This window comes from Peromyscus californicus, unplaced genomic scaffold (genome assembly GCF_007827085.1).
Source record: "Peromyscus californicus insignis strain IS unplaced genomic scaffold, ASM782708v3 Scaffold_4__1_contigs__length_199733344, whole genome shotgun sequence".
NCBI classification, from domain to species: Eukaryota; Metazoa; Chordata; class Mammalia; order Rodentia; family Cricetidae; genus Peromyscus; species Peromyscus californicus.
This window is the reverse complement of record NW_026294562.1, coordinates 193,470,272-193,487,146: the sequence shown is the minus strand read 5'-3', so window position 1 is coordinate 193,487,146 and position 16,875 is coordinate 193,470,272. Positions and strand designations below refer to the sequence as shown.

The window sequence follows — 16,875 nt, the reverse complement described above, 5'->3', positions numbered from 1 at the left end:
TGGAATCAGCTGCAGAATCCTAGGTCAGAGAGTGCTTGACATTTCTCCAGGGTAGTGGAGCCAACTGGAGAGCAAGGCATCTCATCCACATAAGTGATCTCTACAGTAGACAGCAGACATAAAAGCAGATGTGTATACATGTTTATCCATTTGGTAAACTGATATGCATCCACAGACCACACTACCGGCTTAGAGACTTGGAGGCAGGACCTGATGATCACTCTGCATTTCTTCCTCTGGATCCTGAACATCCCCCTCCTCGTGTGCAACTTCACTCACCCCAAGTGCTTTTGGAGAATGAAGCAGAATGAAGACAAGCATGGAGAGGTGGTGACAGGTTGTGTCTTTTACCTTCTTGCAATGCAGAGCAGTGAAATGCAGGTGGACAAAGAGTATTTCAGGCTTGCCCTGGATGTGCTGTAAGTGTCTTTGCATTTTTCATATAAATGTCATGATATATAATGCATAATAGGTGTGTGAATGGGCAGAGCAATGCTGGGAGCTTCTGTCCTTTTCTCCCAATCTTATCTCCAAGATCTGATGCAAAATGTGTTTTGATTTTTAATAATCACTATTTGCCCACTATCAAGCTGTGAGACTTTTAAATTTTTTTCCAATTAGCCTCCATTTACAAGGCAGAAAGCCAAGTTAAAAACAGCATTCTTTCCTTTGTTCTACCATAGGTAGCCATTCTTTTCACAGGTGCCATTGTGAGGTAGGCAGTGGTGTCCTAAGACAAGAAACTCCAGACCACTACAATGAGTTCAGCAGTCACAAGGTGCATTCAAACCTCTTCCAGAGTCTGCTAATGTCACATGTATCAGTGTGTGACTCCTAGTGCACATGCAGGGTCTCTAATATTTGTGCCACTCCTCACTGGGGAGAGTATCCATGTAGCCATTTCGTTCAGCTTTCAGATACTCTGCATGTGATCACTCCACACCTCTGAAGCTGTGAGGAGAAGTACGTATGAGATCCACCTACTGTGAGGTACTTGGGTGTGTCCTTTGTCCTTTCCTCACTTGAACACATGCCCAGTCACAGGCTTTTAGAAATTACAAAGGCCAGATCTATCTCTGTCTTCAAAGTCAAAAAGGAATGTCTGCATTTCAAATGTTGTGTTTTCATCCAGAAAAGGCTAGGATATCACTTATAGTGGTGACTGCTTACTCTCCTTCTCACTTGCTACAGTGGCAGGAGCTGCCTGTGGTAGCTGTCAACGTTTGAGAACTGGGATGGAGAGGCTACACACTGGGTCATCTCTGCTACTGTAAAAGATGTGTGTGTCTGATGTTTTAAGTCTAAATATTTTATTCTCTGATAACTACATTTACCTCTATTCCTCTTTTTCTTGTTTCTTTTTTTTGTTAAGGAATTTTTTTATTAATTTTACATTCCATCCACATATCACCCTCTCTTCCCTCCTCTCACCCCTCCAGCTTTCTCCCTACGCAAACCACTATTCATTCCCTCCTCCAATAAGGTGTCCTCCATGGGGAATCAGCAGAGCCTGGTACATTCAGTAGAGGCAGGTCCAAGGCCCTCTCCCTGCATCAAGGCTGTGAAAGGTGTTTCATCATAGATAGTGTGCTCCAAAAACCCACCTCCTGCACCAGGGATGGATCCTGATCCTACTGCCAGGGGGCCCCTTAATCAGATCAAGCTACACAACTGTCTGCCTTATGCAGAGAGCATAGTCCAGTCTCATGGAGGCTCCACAGTTGTTGGGCAAAGTTCATGAGGTCCCACTAGTTTGGTTTGGTTTTCTCTGTAGATTTCCCTATCATGATCTTGATTCCCCTTGCTCATAGAATCTCTCTTCTCTCTCTTCGACTGATGTCCTGGAGCTTGGCCTAGTGCTTGGCTGTGGATCTCTGCAAGTGCTTTCATTAGTTACTGGATGAATGCTCTATGATGACAGAGTATTCACTGATGTGATCACTGGGGTAAGCCAGTTCAGGCACCCTCTCCACTATTGCTAGTAGTCGAAGTTGGGGTATTCTTGTGGAATCCTGGGAACTTCCCTAGTACTCAGTTTCTAGCTATCGCCATGATGTCTCCTTTATCATGGTATCTCTTTCATTGCTCTCCCACTCCTTCCCAATTCCAGTTCGACAATACTGTTCCCTTATGATCTCTCAATTAATTTTTTAAAGGAATCATTGTCACAATATTGAGTATTCCTGTGTGTGTGTGTGTGTGTGTGTGTGTGTGTGTGTGTGTGTGTGTGTAAGATTTCCCCATCTACTAATGATATATTCAGTTTCTTCATTATTTTAAAGTTTTCATTATTAATGTCCTTCAAGTTTTTTTAAGTTTATTTTACCATATTTCTGAGGCAATTGTGAACTCGGTTTCTTTAATTTCTTTCTCAGCAAATGTGTTCTTTGTATGTAGGGAAGCAACTGAGTTTTGTGGTAATTTTGTATTCTGTCATTTTGATGTAAATAAGTTTCTGTGGAGTGTTTAGGATCTCAAATATGGAAGCCTGTTGTTGGTTTCTATTGTGTTCATTGATATGAAAAGAGGTTGAATTTTTGTCCCAAGTATTTTTGGCATCTAGCAGATGACACTGTGATTCATTTCTTAAGCCGTTTGTGCAGTGCATTGCATTCATAGATTTCCTTTTCCTGATCCATTGTTGCATCTCTGGAAAGAAGCCTACGATCATGGTGAATGATTTAATCTAAGGTGTTCTTTAATTGGTTTTAAATGTACTATATTAAGAATCGACAAATAGCTGGTCATGATGGAGCATGTCTGTAATCCTAGCACTCTGGAGGCAGATATAAGCAGTCTCTGGTGATTTCAAGACCAACCTTGTCTATATAGTGAATTCCAGGATAGCCAGAGAGACATAACTGACCCTGTCTCAAAAAGATATAAGAGTGTTTTATTAAATGATCATATAAGTTTTGTTTTGTATAAATCTTGTTTGGACATGAGAACGACACTGCCCTCATATCTATATTTAGACGGTACTTCATCCATTTCTGCTGAATGGACTAATTTAATAGCTTAATAGCATTGGTGTCAGATATTGGTAGATTTATTTGCATCTAGTAGTGACTACTACTAGTCTGCTAGGTTTTTAGTTGGAAGATGGTTTTTTATTACTGTTTCAATCTCAATCCTTAGAATAGAAATTGCTTAAGGTGTTTGCCACATCTTGGTTTAATTTTTCTAACAGATACCTAAAGAAAATGCAACAAGAATGTCATTCAAACAATTCTCAGAAATTGAAAGGAAAGTAATAGAAGCAATGATATTTTAAAAACTCAGTATGTCCCTGACACCAAAACCAGATAAGAAATCATCAAAACAGAATAAAGGAAAAGGCAGTTATAGGCAAATATTACTGATGTACTTAAACCAAATATTCTCCAGAAAATACATGCAATCCAAATTCAAGTATGTATCCGCAAGATCCACTGTGGACTAGGTGGCCTCATTCCAGGGTTGGAAAGATGGTTTAACACCAAAACTCAGTGAATGTCACAGATAGCTTTAATAGACAAGGCAGACATGACATGATCATCTCAACAGATGCAGAAAAGGCATCTGACAATCTACAGTATCCCTAAAACATTAGGAATAGAGGAGTAATGTCTCAGTGGGATGAAGTCTGCACAAGTCAAACCCATGTCCAGTATTACATCAAATGGAGGATAACTGAGAACCTTCCCTAAAAACACAGAAGGAGGGAAGATGATCATTCATGTATCACAAAAGTCAGTCTTGCTCATATTCTGCTAAAACAATAAGCCCAGAAAAAAGAACAGAATGAATCAAGAAAAGAAGTCAAACTTTTTCACCAGTAGATGATATGAACTTGTACATGAGATGGTCAACACTCCCTAAGTGTGTCTTAGACCTAAAGTATACAATCAGGAATAGAGGAGAATACAAAATCAAAATACAAAATGTCATTTTTGTGTACAAGGAATGATGATACTGAGAAAGAAGTCAAGAAAGCAACCACAGTTACAATAACTTCCCACAATAAAATACCTGAGAAAAATGCAACCAAGGAACTCAAGGGTGTTCATGGTGAAGAATTTGTAACAGTGAGGAAAGAAAGAGAAGACAATGGAAGATGAAACTATGACATGTTGATGGGTTGGCACAATCAATGTGTACATTAATACTTGGTTACATTAACAAAATAATCTAAGATTCTATGCAATCTCCATCAAAATTCCATTGAAACATAACTAAAAATCATAGGCAAAAACAATCCAAAATGTCCCATAAAAAATCAGACTCCAGATAGACCAAGCAAAGGTGAAGAAAGGAAACAATGCTGGAGGTATCACAATGCGTGTGTTCCATTTACAACCCAGGGCAACAGTAACAGAGGATCACAGTGCTAACTGTATATTATATAAATATTTTGGGAAAGCAAAATGGAAAACTCATAATTCAGTTCCATGGGTATAGTCACCTGGGCTTTGACAAAGGTTTCTGCAACAACCAGTGTAGAAGATTCAGTCTACTCAACAAATATAGGTAGGAAACTGAACATTAAGGATTAGCATCTCAAATGCACAAGAACATCAAGCAAATAATAGCCAAACTAAAAATGGGGTAAAATATTAATCAGTGAGATCTCAGAAGATTAAACACAAATGTCTGAACAATACTTAAAGAAATCATCCTTAGCCATCACAGAAATGCAAATAAATACTACTTTGAAAATTCCTCTTACATCAGTCAGAATGTCCAAGACCATTAATACAAATGACAGGAGATTCCGGGAGTGGGGAACACTTATTGATTGCTTGTGGGGGTAAAAACATGTGCAGCCACTATGGAAACCAATGTGACAATTCCTCATGAGGTGGTGAACCTATCTACTTCAAGATCCAATGATATTATTCTTGGGCACATACTCAAGGTATTCTGCATCTTGCTACACAAATACTTGTTCATCATTTCATTCTTGTTCTATTTATAATTGTTGGAAATTGTAAGCATCCTAGAACCTCATCAACTGAGGAATGGATAATGAAATCATAGCACATTTGAACTATGTGGGTTTTTTTTCAGTTGTAACAAAGTTTTTGAAAAGTAATTCCTGAACAATGCCAGAGGCCCACGGTCAGACATTGTTCTGTGTTTGGGGAATCCTACTGGAGAGAGAGAGGGCAAGGAGAGTAGGAGCCAGAGCAATCAAGGACATCACAAGAAAACCCACAAAAACATCTAACGTGTGATCATAGGAGTTCACAGAGACTGAACCAACATCAGGGAGCCTGCATGGTAGTGACCTAGGTGTTCTGCATATGTGTGACAGTTGTGTAGCTTTGTCTTCTTGTGGGACTCCTAACAGTGGCAACAGGGGCTATCTCTGATACTTTTGCTGGCATTGGGACCCAACTCCTTATCCTGGACTGCCTTAATACAAGGGGAGGTGCTTATTCTTCCTGATACTTGATATGGCATAATTTGTTGATAACCATTGGAGGCCTGACCCTTTCTGAATAGAAAAGTAGGAGGAATGAATGGGGGCGGGGAAGAAGTGAGGTGGGGGGAAAGGCTTGGATGAGAGACGGGAGGGGAAACTGTTGTCAGGATATAAAATAATAAATAAACTTTATTTAAGGAATTCCTGAAATCCACAAGTAAATATTGGAACTAGTGAAAATCATCTTGAGGAATGTATTGAAGAACCACCCCCTCCCAAAAAAGACAAATATGTGTTTTCTTTTACATGTGACAATTAGCTTTTAAAACTTTGATATGTGTGCTATCATCTGAATAACCACAGAAGTTAAGTAAGTAGTAAGTGCTGTGGGATGGTCTGTATGTCAAATGTGTTGCTGATTGGTCAATAAATAAATCACTGATTGGCCAGTGGCTAGGCAGGAAGTATAGGTGGGACAAGGAGGAGAATAAAGCTGGGAAGTGGAAGACTGAGTCAGAGACACTGCCAGCCGCCACGATGACAAGCAGCATGTGAAGATGCCGGTAAGCCACGAGCCACATGGCAAGGTATAGATTTATAGAAATGGATTAATTTAAGCTGTAAGAAAAGTTAGCAAGAAGCCTGCCACGGCCATACAGTTTGTAAGCAATATAAGTCTCTGTGTTTACTTGGTTGGGTCTGAGGGGCTGTGGGCCTGCAGGTGATAGAGATTTGTCCTGACTGTGGGCCAGGCAGGAAAACTCTAGCTACAAGTAAGGGACCAGGTTAGAGAGGATCTAGCATGGTAGGGAAAATGGAACGTACTGTTACACAGAGACACAGGGAAAACTAGAAATAGAAGATTAAATAGGGAGGGAATGGCAGAGAGTGGTGAATGTGGGTGTGTTTAGAAGGACAACTCACACTCAAGGCCAGTTGAAAACTATTTGTAAACTGGTACTTGGAAGGTTCCTAAAGTGTTTACATGTGTAAAGGAAGTCTGAATGGAATCACCAAATAAAGAGGTAACAGTGCCCCAGCTAGACATTTTCTGCACCAAATATTTATCTAATGCCAGGAACAGGCTACATATCTTTTGAGTCATTAGCCAAAGGGGATCCATGGAAACTACGAAACATCATTGGCTATTCCCAAGGCTATGGGTTACTCTATACAAGTTTCTGTTAAGGCTTTATTGCAGAAGACACCACTTATTATTTTATTGAAAATGGAGAAGTCAAGCTAGTGTTCTCTAAAGCCTTCACCACCACTGACTTGCATTCATGGTACTGGAAGGTATTCTGCATTCTACCAGAGGAACATTGTAACCACCAATCCAGCTACAGACTTTGTGATCTACAGTGATGACCTGCCTGCATGATACATAAGTACAATAATGACATAAATACCAAGGGTTTAACCAACCAATGTCTGACTGGATTTAAAGTCCACTCCATGAAATGGAACTCGACCTGACATGGATAAAGATTCCTAGAACCTCAGAGTATATATGTGAAAGACATAGAGGAAAATCTAGTACTACTATTCTGTTTAAGGAACACAGCAATAAATTGAATCCTAATGATATTCTGCTATACTCGTTGATCAGTGCATCACTCAGTCTCATCAGAAAAGATGCTTCTTGTAGTCAATGGGAACTAACACAGAAATCCACAAGTGCACATTGTGCATGCAAAGAGTGAGGAACTTTGGAGCACATTGTCTTCAGTGAGTTGTCTCATCAGTTCCTTCAACTCAGGCTCAGAGATCTATGCAGAAGAGGAGACAGACAGAATTATGAGTCAAATGTGCTGGATAACTACAAGGAAGCAGTGTCTTCCAGACACAATGGCTGAGATATATATAAGCTCACCCAGACTGTGTGAGCGTGCCCAAGGCCTGTTGAGGTTCAAATGCTGTTTACAGATGTCTCATAATTGAGAGGGGCAAGTGGACACCAATTTTCACCCCTAAAGAAGAAGCTATGTGAAATAGATACCTGCTTTGAAAAGGAAAAGAAGTTTCCTCCAGTGGAGTCTCACTGAGTATATTATTAGACACACTTCAGGACCAGTCCCATGCGCAAGAGTGGTTCCACAACACAAAACAGACAGAATGGTATTTTTGTAGATTTTTTTTCTTATTTTGCTTCCCTTGGTCTTCTTTGTGTATTTGTTTGTTTTCATTTTTTCATATTTATTATTATATTTTTTATTTATTTTCTTGATTTTACATTCTACCCAAAGCTTCCCTCCCCTTCCCTCTTCCTAGGTCCCCTACAACATTGTTCTCCCCCTCCACCACATCAAATCCTCCTTCACTGTTATACTTTAGATACAGGCAGGAATAGATATCAGTGAGCCTTGGTATATCCAGCTGCAATGAGAGCAGGCACCCCCTCTCCACCAAGGTTGGATCAGGGAATCCAGCTGGAGGAATGAGTCCCAAAAGCAGGCAACAGAGTCAGAGACATCCCCCTGCTCTCACTGCTAGGAGTCCTACACGAAGACCAAGTTACACAATTGCACCAAATAGGCAGAGAGTCTAGGTCAGTCCCATGTAGGCTCCCTGGTTGTCGTTTCAGTCTCTGTGAGCCCTTCTGAGCCCAGGTTAGTTGATTCTGTGGGTTTTCTTGACACTACTGGATCCTGCAATCCTTCCTTTCTTTCTTCTTCGGTATTTCCCATGCTCTGCCCAATGTTTGGCTGCTACAATTTGTCTGGCCTACAAGATATGTTGGAGTAAAGATGGTATAGAAATTGTAAGAGTGACCAACAGATGACTGTCAAAGCTGGAGACCCATTCCATGAGAGGAAATCCCCCTTGAGAACCAGGACTGAGAATCAGGATATACCAGAGACCTAGGATAGAACCAAATATGAGTGGGAAAAAAGTCAATGGAAGGGTTCTTAATGATATTCTGCTATACTCATAAATTGATGTCTAGACCAATTGTCATAAGAGACGTTTCAACCAGATGTCTATTTAGTTTTTGGTGTTTATTTTAATTTTCATTTTTATGTTTTTTTTTCAGAGCTGAGATCCAAACCCAGGGCCTTGCACTTGCTAGGCAAGTTTTCTACCACTACTCTAAATCCCTAACCCCCCTTGTGGTGTTCACTTTGCCTTTTTTCTCCTCTTTTTGGTTTTGTTTTTAAAGAAAAATAGAGAGAAAAAGAATATAAAAGTAGGTATGTATAGCTGGGGAGAACCCAGAAGAAATTGGGAGAAGAGAAAAACATTATCAAAACACAGCCAAGGAAAATATTCAATTTAAGAGTAGGCTATCCCCCCATATATAAAGTGGAGAAGAGACAGCCTACTCAAGAAATGCTAGTGGAAAACCTGCCAACCAGAGGTTGAAAAGAAGTATCTCCAACCATTGTCCTGTTCCAAAATCAAGTCTAAATGGATCAAACACTTTAGTGTAAGTCCATAAAGCATGAATCTGATAAAGAAAACATGGAGAAAATATCTAAATATATAAAATAACTCAGGATATAAGACCACATTTTAACAAGTGTGATTGCATAAAAACTAATTTTGTTTGCATTCAAAAATGTTATGAGCACGTTAAGAGGCAGCCCGCACACAGATGGAAAAATATCTACTGGCTGTACTAGACTGAAGAATATGTAGAATATAGAAAGTAGTAATAAATTGGGACTGTAGACACGAGTCATCAGTTAAGAGCACTTGCTGTTCCATCAAATGATCTGAGTTCAGTTTCAACTACCCATGTTGGCAGGCACCTCAAAACGACTTAAAATTCCAGCTCTACAGGATCCAGCTTCCTCTTCTGGCCACCAAGAAAACTGTATTCCCAAGCTTCCTACAGATACACACACATATCATTTATCAAATGTGCATCCAGTCCTCAAATAGCCACAGTGAAATTCTCCATCACAGTAGACAAGAACACATTTCTTAGTTTTGTGACATCCACTCTTATCAACTTTTTGGGTTTTTTTAAGCTCTCAAGCATCTCTTGTTTTTCCAATCTTACAACACAGAGGAATTAGTCAAACTATATGTGAACATGACATTCAATGCAAGATAGTCCTTGTATTAACTACAAACTTTCACCTATATAGCCTTATCCATACTATACCCTGTGCCATTATTTTCAGAATACCAACTCGAAACTACCCGTTTGCTCTGCCTTTGGCTTTTGCTGTGGAAGAAATCAACAGGAATCTATATCTTCTACCAAATGTGTCTCTCATATTTGACTTGTTCACTGACAATTATCATGATAAACAAACATTTCAAAATTTCATATATTTTGCTGCAAAACAGCATAGACTTCCCCTTAACTACATCTGTAAAGATACGAACAAATGTCACATAATGATTACAGGACCAATGTTAGCACCATCCATGAGCCTGGCACAATTTTTTGAGCTCTGCAAATATCCACAGGTGAGGTTGTTTGGGTGGGAAAGTATGGAATCTTTCTCATTATTTGGCTAAGCCTGATGCTGAGAAGAGTATAAGGGGGAGATTGGCTTCACATTAATGTAAATCAAGTTCAAGTGTAATTAATCATGCACTCAATGGTACATTCCCAATTCATCATTTGATATGTAGATGAGAAGAATTAGCAGTCAGGGTGATTTTCCTTGAACAAATTGTAGAAAGGTGATTTTCTGCAGGTTTCTAACCATGTAGTATAACTGTAGTAATAGGGAAAAATTGTCTTCCTGTCATTTCAAACTGGTGCTTCGCACACCTCAGGGCTTCCATTGAGATTTCTGACAGTCTTCTACCTCATGGTGGTCCCTGTGTTTTATGTCCTTCAGCTCACCTATGGACCTTTCCATCCTATCCTGAGTGATCGTGAACAGTTTCCCAATCTGTATCAGATGGCCCCCAAGGACACAGCTCTGGCCCTGGCCATGGTCTCTTTGATGCTTCACTTCAACTGGAACTGGGTTGGGCTGGCCATCTCAGATGATGACCAGGGTCTCCAATTTCTCTCAGATCTGAGGGGAAAAACTGAAGTCCAAAGAGTCTGCTTAGCCTTTGTGATCGTGATCCCAGTCAACATGGAGTTATACATGTCAAGAGCTGAAGTATATAACAACCAAATTGAGACATCATCCACAAATGTTGTTATCATTTATGGTGACACAGGCAGTGCACTCGCTGTGTGTTTTAGAATGTGGATATCACAGGGTATAAAGAGAATATGGGTCACCACCTCACAGTGGGATGTCACTACAAGTAAGAGAGACTTCACCCTTGACTCATTCCATGGGACTCTTGCTTTTGCACACCACCATGCTGAGATTTCTGGTTTTAAAAATTTTGTTCAGACATTGAACCCTTCCAAATACACAGACATATCCCTGGCAGGACTGGGGTGGATATACTTTAGCTGTGAAGCCTCCACATCTAACTGTAAGACACTGGAGAACTGCTTATCGAACGTCTCACTGGAATGGTTAATGCTACAGAGTTTTGACATGGCCTTTAGTGATAATGCTTATGATATATACAATGCTGTGTATGCTATGGCCCATGCCCTCCATGAAATGCTTCTTCAACAAGTAGAAAACCAGCCAATCAACACTCTGAGAGAACTAGATTCTGACTGCTCACAGGTACTGTATCTTCCAATGGATGGTACTTGGTGTCATCAATGCTATATTCTTTAAGAGTCTCTCACTTGCTGAAACCCATATTTGTCTTATATGTGATGGTCACTATAAGGGATGGTTTGCATAAGTGTACTCACCTGATTCTGACCCCACTGTAGGCTCTGGGGACCTTATCCCTCTTGATTCTCTGAGAGCAATATCAGAGGAAATAGTGCTGATTCACTTCAATACCTAATTGTGTGCCTGTGTGTGTGAGTATATTTGTGTCTGATTGTCTTTATGTCTTTGTGTTTGTTTCTGTGTACATGTTTGTGTCTTTATGGGTGTCTAAATGCTTTTCTGTGGCTTTGTATGTGTGTGTATAGATGTGCTACTTTTTATGTATGAATGTCTCTCTCTTGTGTTTGTGAGTAACTGTATGTATGAGCATATATTTTTTGTGTGTACATATGTCTCTTTGTGAATGTTTTTATCATTGTGTTTCTCTGTGTGTGTTTTGTGTCTTTATGTGCCTGTGTGTCTCTGTGACTGTGTCTGTATTTGATTGCTTAGGTCTATCTGTATGTGTGTGTTATTGTGTATATGGGTGAATGAGTGTGGTTGTATTACGTGTGTGCCTCTGCATGGGTATCTGTGTGGAATTGTGTGTGTGTGTGTGTGTGTGTGTGTGTGTGTGTGTGTGTGTGTGTGTGTGTAGGAGTAGGTGTGTGTGTGTATAGGAGTAGGTGTGTGTGTATGTATGGTGCATATTTATATTTGTGGGTTGTGTATATGTCTGTGTTTGTGTTTGATTGTTTCCCCTGAGAGAACTAAAATCGTATGAACACAATGATTTCATTTATTCACATGCTTTCATTGAGTTTCTCCCTTGGCACCTTCAATAAAGTTGCCTTGGGATGAAATCAGAACAGATTTTCAGACTTAAAATAAGAGAATATAGACTAAAAAATGTTGCCTATCTTTTAGCTTCACCAATTTCTGAAGAATATGCACTTTATTAATCCCATTGGAGATGTAATAAATATGAATCAGAAAGAAAAACTGCAAGCCGAGTATGGCATTTACCACATTTGTAATTTTCCCCATGGTGTTGGACTTAAGGTGAAAATAGGAGAGTTTAAGCCATATTTTCCACATGGTCAACAGCTCCATTTATATGAAGATATGATAGAGTGGGCCACAGGAACTAGACAGGTGAGTCTGACCAAAATGTACTGATGTATACTTCACAATTGTAACCAGTGTCAAGTGGGGCCATTTGGTTTCCCTGTGACTTAGTGGAATTAGAAGGATGGTCATGTAAAGACTCAATTTTAAACTTCTATATGATGTTTCTTCACTTCAGTTTTTAAAAATTTTTGAAAATCTAAGTCACACATATGATATAGTTTTATTGTATCAGATACTCTCTGATTTATAAACAAATATAAAACTAGATAAGACCAACATTTGATATTATTCCCAGTAAAGTTATCAATACTCTCTTGGTACCATTCTGATTGCTGCCCATTGATTTTCTTCTCTTCTGTTGAAATTCTAGTCTGCATGCTGAAAAGACCGAAACTAATTGTAAGGAAAGATTTGGAACTAGGAATAGATATGCAAGTCATTAATTTATATTCTATAATTTTAATCAAGCACTTTGACCAGGAGGTCCTAAATTCCCCACTTCTCTAACAATACATCACACTTTCATGGGACACCTTAAATATTTTATTAATTATAACTTGTTTTTGAAACTATTTTTGTATATGGATGTTTTGCCTGTATATATCTGTGTTACATTTGAGTATGAGGTATCTAAATATGCCTGGAGTGGGATTAAGATACCCAGGAACTGAAGACAATTTTGAGCCTAAGTGTAGGAGTGGAGGATTGAACAGCAAGTGTGATAGATTGCTAAGCCACCTCTCTGGCCCTGAATCATAATTTCTAAAGGAATCCTTCATTACAAGAGCATTTCTTTGCACCTTAATTCTTTTTTCATTTTTTATTTTTAATTTATTTTATAATTTAGTTTAATTTTGCATATCAGTCACAGATTCCCCCGTCCTCCCTCCTCCCTCCCCCCTCCTCCCGCCTTCCCTCCAGCCCACCGCCCATTCTCATCTCCTCCAGGGCAAAGACTCCACTGGGGTTTCAGTTCAACCTGGTAGATTCAGTCCAGGGAGGTCCAGTCCCCTCCTCCCAGGCTGAGCCAAGTGTCCCTCTATATGTCCCAGGTTCCAAACAGCCAGCTCAGGCACTAAGGAGAGGTCCCGGTCCCACTGCCTGGGTGCCTCCCAAACAATTCAAGCTAATCAACTGTCTCACTTATCCAGGGGGCCTGATCCAGTTGGGGGCTCCTCACCTATTGGTTCATAGTTCGTGTGTCTCCATTCGTTTGGCTATTTGTCTCGTTGCTTTTTCCATTCTTGGTCTCAACAATTCTTGCTCATACAATCCCTCCTCTTTCTCGCCAATTGGACTCCTGGAGCTCCACCTGGGGCCTGGCTGTGAATCTCTGCATCGACTTCCCTCAGTCATTGGATGAGATTTCTAGCATGACAGTTAGGGTGTTTGGCCATCCTATCACCAGAGTAGGTCAGTTCGAGCTGTCTCTCTACCACTGCCAGTAGTCTATTGTGGAGATATTTTTGTGGATTTCTGGGGGCCTCTCTAGCACTTTGCTTCTTCCTATTCCCATGTGGTCTTCATTTATCATGGTCTCATATTCCTTGTTCTCCATCTCTGTGGTCTTCATTTATCATGGTCTCATATTCCTTGTTCTCCATCTCTGTTCTTGATGCAGCTGGGATCTCCCACTCCTCTAAGCTCTCTTTCCCTCGAAACTTGCCCTTCATTACCCCCACTCACATCCAGGTTGTTCATGTAGAACTCATCTATTTCTCTGTCATTTGGTGATCCTGTGTCTTTCTTAGGGTCCTGTTTTCTAGGTAGCCTCCCTGGAGTTGTGAGTAGCAGTCTAGTCATCTTTGTTTCATATCTAGTATCCTCCTATGAGTGAGTACATACCATGTTTGTCTTTCTGAGTCTGTGTTACCTCACTCAGGATGATTTTTTTCTAGATCCATCCATTTGCCTGCAAACCTCATGATGTCATTGTTTTTCTCTGCTCCATTGTGCATACGTACCACATTTTCTTTATCCATTCTTCACTTGAAGGACATCTAGGTTGTTTCCAGGTTCTGGCTATTACAAACAAGGCTGATATGAACATAGTTGAGCAAGTGCTCTTGTGGTATGATTGAGCATTCCTTGGGTATATGCCCAAGAGTGGTATACCTGGATTTTGGGGGAGATTGATTCCCAATTTTCTAAGGAAGCACCATATTGATTTCCAAAGTGGCTGGACAAGCTTGAATTCCCACCAAGAGTGGAGGAGAGTTCCCCTTGCTTCACATCCTCTCCAGCATGAGCTGTCTTCAGTGTTTTTGATCTTAGCCATTCTGACAGGTGTAAGGTGGTATCTCAGAGTCATTTTGATTTGCATTTCCCTGATGACTAGGGATGTTGAGCAATTCCTTGAATGTCTTTAAGCCTTTTGAACTTCTTTTGTTGAGAATTCTCTGCTTAGTTCTATAGCCCATTTCTTAATTGGACAGTTGGGCATTTTGATGTCTAATTTCTTGAGTTCTTTATATATTCTGGATATCATCCCGCTGTCAGATGTGGGGTTGGTGAAGATCTTTTCCCATTCTGTAGGCTGTCGCTTTGTCTTGTTGACCACGTCCTTTGCTCTACAAAAGCTTCTGAGTTTCAAGAAGTCCCATTGATTGATTGTTTCTCTCAGTGTCTGTGCTACTGGTGTTATATTTAGGAAGTGATCTCCTATGCCAATGTGTTCAAGACTACTTCCTACTTTCTCTTCTGTCAGGTTCAGAGTAACTGGGTTTATGTTGAGGTCTTTGATCCACTTGGACTTAAATTTTACGCACAGTGACAGATGGGGCTCTATTTGCAGCCTTCAACATGTTGACATCCCGTTATGCCAGCACCATTTGTTGAAGATGCTTTTTTTGTCAAAAAGTATATGTTCATAGGTGTGCGGATTAATGTCAGGGTCTTCAATTCGATTCCATTTGTCCACATGTCCGTTTTTATGCCAATACCAAGCTGTTTTTATTACTGTAGCTGTATAGTAGAGCTTGAAGTCAGGGATTGTGATGCATCCAGAGGTTGTTTTATTGTACAGGATTCTTTTGGCTATCCTGGGTTTTTTGTTTTTCCATATGAAGTTGAGTATTGTTCTTTCCAGGTCTGTGAAGAATTGTGTTGGTATTTTGATGGGGATTGCATTGATCTGTAGATTGCTGTTGGTAAGATTGCCATTTTTACCATGTTAATCCTGCCTATCTATGAGCATGGGAGATCTTTCCATTTTCTGACATCTTCTTCAACTTCGTTTCTCAAGGACTTAAAGTTCTTGTTATATAGGTCCTTTACTTGCTTAGTTAGAGTTATCCCAAGGTATTTTATATCATTTGTGGCTATTTTAAAGGGGGATGATTCTCTGATTTCCTTCTCAGCCTGTTTGTCAATTGTATATAGGAGGGCCACTGATTTTTTTGAATTTACCTTGTATACTGCTATGTTGCTAAAGGTGTTCATAACCTGTATCAGTTCCTTGGTTGAATTTTGGGGGTCACTCATGTATACTATCATGTCATCTACAAATAAGGAAAGCTTGACTTCTTCCTTTCCAATTTGTATCCCCTTAATCTCCTTATGTTGTCTTATTGCTCTGGCTAGAACTTCATGTAATATATTGAATAAGTATGGGGAGAGCAGACAACCTTGCCTTGATCCTGATTTTAGTAGAAACGCTTTGAGTTTCTCTCCGTTTAATTTGATGTTGGCTGTTGGCTTGCTGTAAATTGCCTTTTTATGCTTAGGTATGTTCCCTGTATTCCTGATCGCTCCAAGACCATTATCATGAAGGGGTGTTGGATTTTGTCAAAGGCCTTTTCTGCATCTAGTCAGATGATCATGTTGTTTTTTTTTTTGAGTTTGTTTATATGGTGTATTACATTGATGGACTTTTGTATGTTGAACCACCCTTGCATCCCTGGGATGAAGCCTACTTGATCATGGTGGATAATTTTTGATGTGTTCTTGGAGTCTGTTTGCCAGTATTTTATTGAGTATTTTTACATCAATGTTCATGAGAGAGATTGGTCTGTAGTTCTCTTTCTTTGTTGCATCTTTGCTTGGTTTAGGAATCAGGGTGATTGTAGCCTCATAGAAGGAGTTTGGTAATGTTCCTTCTGCTTCTATTGTGTGGAACAATTTAAAGAGTATTGGTGTTAACTCTTCTTTGAAAATGTGGTAGAATTCTGCACTGAAACCATCTGGTCCTGGACTTTTTTGGTTGGGAGACTTTTAATGAATGATTCTATTTCCTTAGGGGTTATTGGACTATTTATATAGTTTATCTGATCTTGATTTAACTTAGGTATGTGGTACCTAGCCAGAAAATTAACCATTTCTTTTAGATTTTCCAGTTTTGTGGAGTAGAGGTTTTTGAAGTATGACCTGATGATTCTCTGGATTTCCTCATTGTCTGTTGTTATGTCCCCCTTTTCTTTTTTTTTTCTTTTTCTTTTTTTTTTTTTTTTTTTTTTGGTTTTTCGAGACAGGGTTTTTCTGTGTAGCTTTGCACCTTTCCTGGAACTCACTTGGTAGTCCAGGCTGGCCTCGAACTCACAGAGATCCACCTGCCTCTGCCTCCCAAGTGCTGGGATTAAAGGCGTGAGCCACCACCGCCTGGCCATGTCCCCCTTTTCATTTCTGATCTTGTTAATTTGGATGCTCTCTCTCTGCCTTTTGATTAGTTTGGATAAGGGCTTGTCTATGTTGTTGATT

The 16,875-nt window shown here is 39.9% G+C and overlaps 1 protein-coding gene across 5 annotated transcripts in view; it reads left to right on the top strand.

Moving 5' to 3' along the window:
* The first annotated feature begins 213 nt into the window (after positions 1-213).
* Positions 214-16,875, top strand: part of LOC128095647 (vomeronasal type-2 receptor 116-like) — a 29,802-nt gene continuing 13,140 nt past the window's right edge. Inside the window, exons 1-4 of one of the 5 annotated variants that reach the window (XM_052714809.1) lie at positions 214-419; positions 9,538-9,772; positions 10,138-11,013; positions 11,977-12,204. In XM_052714809.1, coding sequence (XP_052570769.1) covers positions 214-419; positions 9,538-9,772; positions 10,138-11,013; positions 11,977-12,204 — 1,545 coding nt within the window. Of the gene's footprint in view, positions 420-9,537; positions 9,830-10,137; positions 11,014-11,976; positions 12,205-16,875 lie in introns of those variants that run through there. The other 4 variants (XM_052714811.1, XM_052714808.1, XM_052714810.1 and 1 more) reach the window with 4 other exon arrangements.